The following is a 2,245-nucleotide window of genomic DNA, read 5'->3' as shown; positions in this document are numbered from 1 at the left end:
GGTCTCCAGAGTGAGTTCCAGGACAGCCAGAAATACAGTGAGACCCTATCTCAAAAATAAAGAGAGAGAGAGGGAGAGAGGGAGAAAGAGAGAGAAATATGAGCCATCTCTCCAGCCCAAGAGTTCTTAATGCAATACAATAAAATATACTTACGCTATCCAAACTGTATATTGGGACCATCCAAAGAATCCTATAGAAAGTAAAACATAATAACATTTAATATCATGTTTATGAATTATGTCAGTCAACACTAGTAGTAGCAAATATATTAAGACTTGACCTTATAATGGGCTTCTGAAGCTCTGGTTGTGTGAAATGCACTAAGTGGTGCACAATCCCCCAGAGGGACACAGGGATTGTCAACAGCAGAAAGACACCAGCGATAAACCATGCTTCAGTGTGGATTCCAACCTTGAAAAACAAAAGAACGCATTAGTTTAGATTCTGATATTAAAACTATAAAGATCAATATTTTTATTTCTTATGTTTTCATTTGATTTCTAATCCTGCTTGGCATTTCCAAAATAATTAGTAACAATTTTTAAAAAAGATTTACTTTTTAAAAAATTCTACGTATGTTTGTGTCTGTGTGTGGGTATGTGCATGTGTGGGCATCTGCTGAGGCCAGAAGAGGGCGCTAGAGTCCTTGGACCTGGACTTAGAGGGGAGTGAGAGCACACACCTTTAGTGTGTGTCCAAGGAGGAGGCTCCAGGACACCAAAGAACCCTCCTCGAACAAAACAAAACATTCCCATACTATCTTTGCCCACGGAATCGTGTCTGAGTGAGGACCAGCGCCGTGTGTGCCAAGGACTGATGCAGACCAAGTGTCCTCACAGAGTGCTGCTAGGAGGAAAGTTCCATGTTGAGCAGTCATAAACCATGCGACAGAAAAAACGAGCCACCACAGCCACCGCTGCAGTCATGTGCCACAGCACGGCAGCGCTGTGGGCACTTCTCTCTGCCTCAGTGTCCTCGTCCACAGAGGGAATCTCCTGTACTCAGCATTTCTCAGAGGGTTAAATAAAATCATAGTTACAGATTGAATGAGAGCGATCTTGAGGATATGCTCTAGCTAATACCTCTAACCTTAAACACAAAACAAAGCCTTTGTAATCTCAGTCTTCCCTGCCCATGGTGCTATCATTTCTCAGGGCCCTTCAGAGTCGAATGTTCAAAAGTCAAAGATTCTCCGGATTCTAAGCTTCCACCACACACACATTCCCACTGAAACAGTTCTGTTCTGGCTTTAGTCCTTCAACTGCAGTGAAATCACTGAGCTCCCAATGACCTTTCTACTTGTGAAACGTGACAGGCAAGGTGGCAACAATGGACACCAGTCACAATGTTCCCTGAAGCCCTCCTTCCCAGGCATTCACTTTGTTCTTTGTAATTTCCTGTGAAATACTGGTGCCAGGTCCTTTGCCGTTGTTCCTTCTCTGCATCCTTGATCTAAAGCATTCTCTAACTATGGACATTGACTGAAGTCTGACCATACCTAGGAGTACACCTGGGGGAGTACCTAGGTGTGCTCCCTTTTCAGAGGCTGAAACCTAACCTCGAATGCCAACGGCCATATTTGGGCATAAGGCTGATGGGAAGTGACTTAGGTAAAATGAGGTCATAGTCTCACAGGGCTGGTGATCGCAAAATGAGATGGGCAACAACCTGAGGATTCAGCAAAAGCATGGCCACCTGTGACCTGAGAGCACCCTCCCCAGAGAGCAACCCCTCTGGCCCCCATGATATCTGACTCCAAAATAGTTTTCAGGACTGTGAAAAGATAAATTCCTGTTGAAGGCACTCAGTTCATAAACATGTGCTTTCACGTGTGTAAGTGCAAGTGTGGGTTCAGGTGTGCAGGTGTGAGTGCAGGTGTGGGTACAGGTGTGCAGGTATGAGTGCAGGTGTGCATGTGTGAGTGCAGGTGTGGGTACAGGTGTGCAGGTTTGAGTGCAGGTGTGCATGTGTGAGTGCAGGTGTGCATGTGTGAGTTCAGGTGTGGGTACAGATGTGCAGGTATGAGTGCAGGTGTGCATGTGTGAGTGCAGGTGTGCATGTGTGAATGCAGGTGTGGGTACAGGTGTGCAGGTGTGAGTGCAGGTGTGGGTACAGGTGTGCAGGTATGAGTGCAGGTGTGGGTGCAGGTGTGGGTACAGGTGTGCAGGTATGAGTGCATGTGTGGGTACAGGTGTGCATGTGTGAGTGCAGGAGTGCAGGTGTGCATGTGTGAGTGCAGGTGTG

General features: G+C 46.3%; 1 protein-coding gene across 1 annotated transcript in view; it reads right to left on the bottom strand.

The window, feature by feature from the left end:
• Tmem184c (transmembrane protein 184C) overlaps positions 1 to 2,245 on the bottom strand; it is a 15,483-nt gene that overhangs the window by 11,908 nt on the left and 1,330 nt on the right. Inside the window, exons 2-3 of the mRNA XM_013354609.2 lie at positions 282 to 412; positions 155 to 191 (exon numbers count right to left, since the gene is read on the bottom strand). Coding sequence (XP_013210063.2) covers positions 155 to 191; positions 282 to 412 — 168 coding nt within the window. The remainder of the gene's footprint in view (positions 1 to 154; positions 192 to 281; positions 413 to 2,245) is intronic.

This window comes from Microtus ochrogaster, unplaced genomic scaffold (genome assembly GCF_000317375.1).
Source record: "Microtus ochrogaster isolate Prairie Vole_2 unplaced genomic scaffold, MicOch1.0 UNK51, whole genome shotgun sequence".
Lineage (NCBI taxonomy): Eukaryota > Metazoa > Chordata > Mammalia > Rodentia > Cricetidae > Microtus > Microtus ochrogaster.
This window is presented reverse-complemented; position numbering and strand designations above follow the sequence as displayed.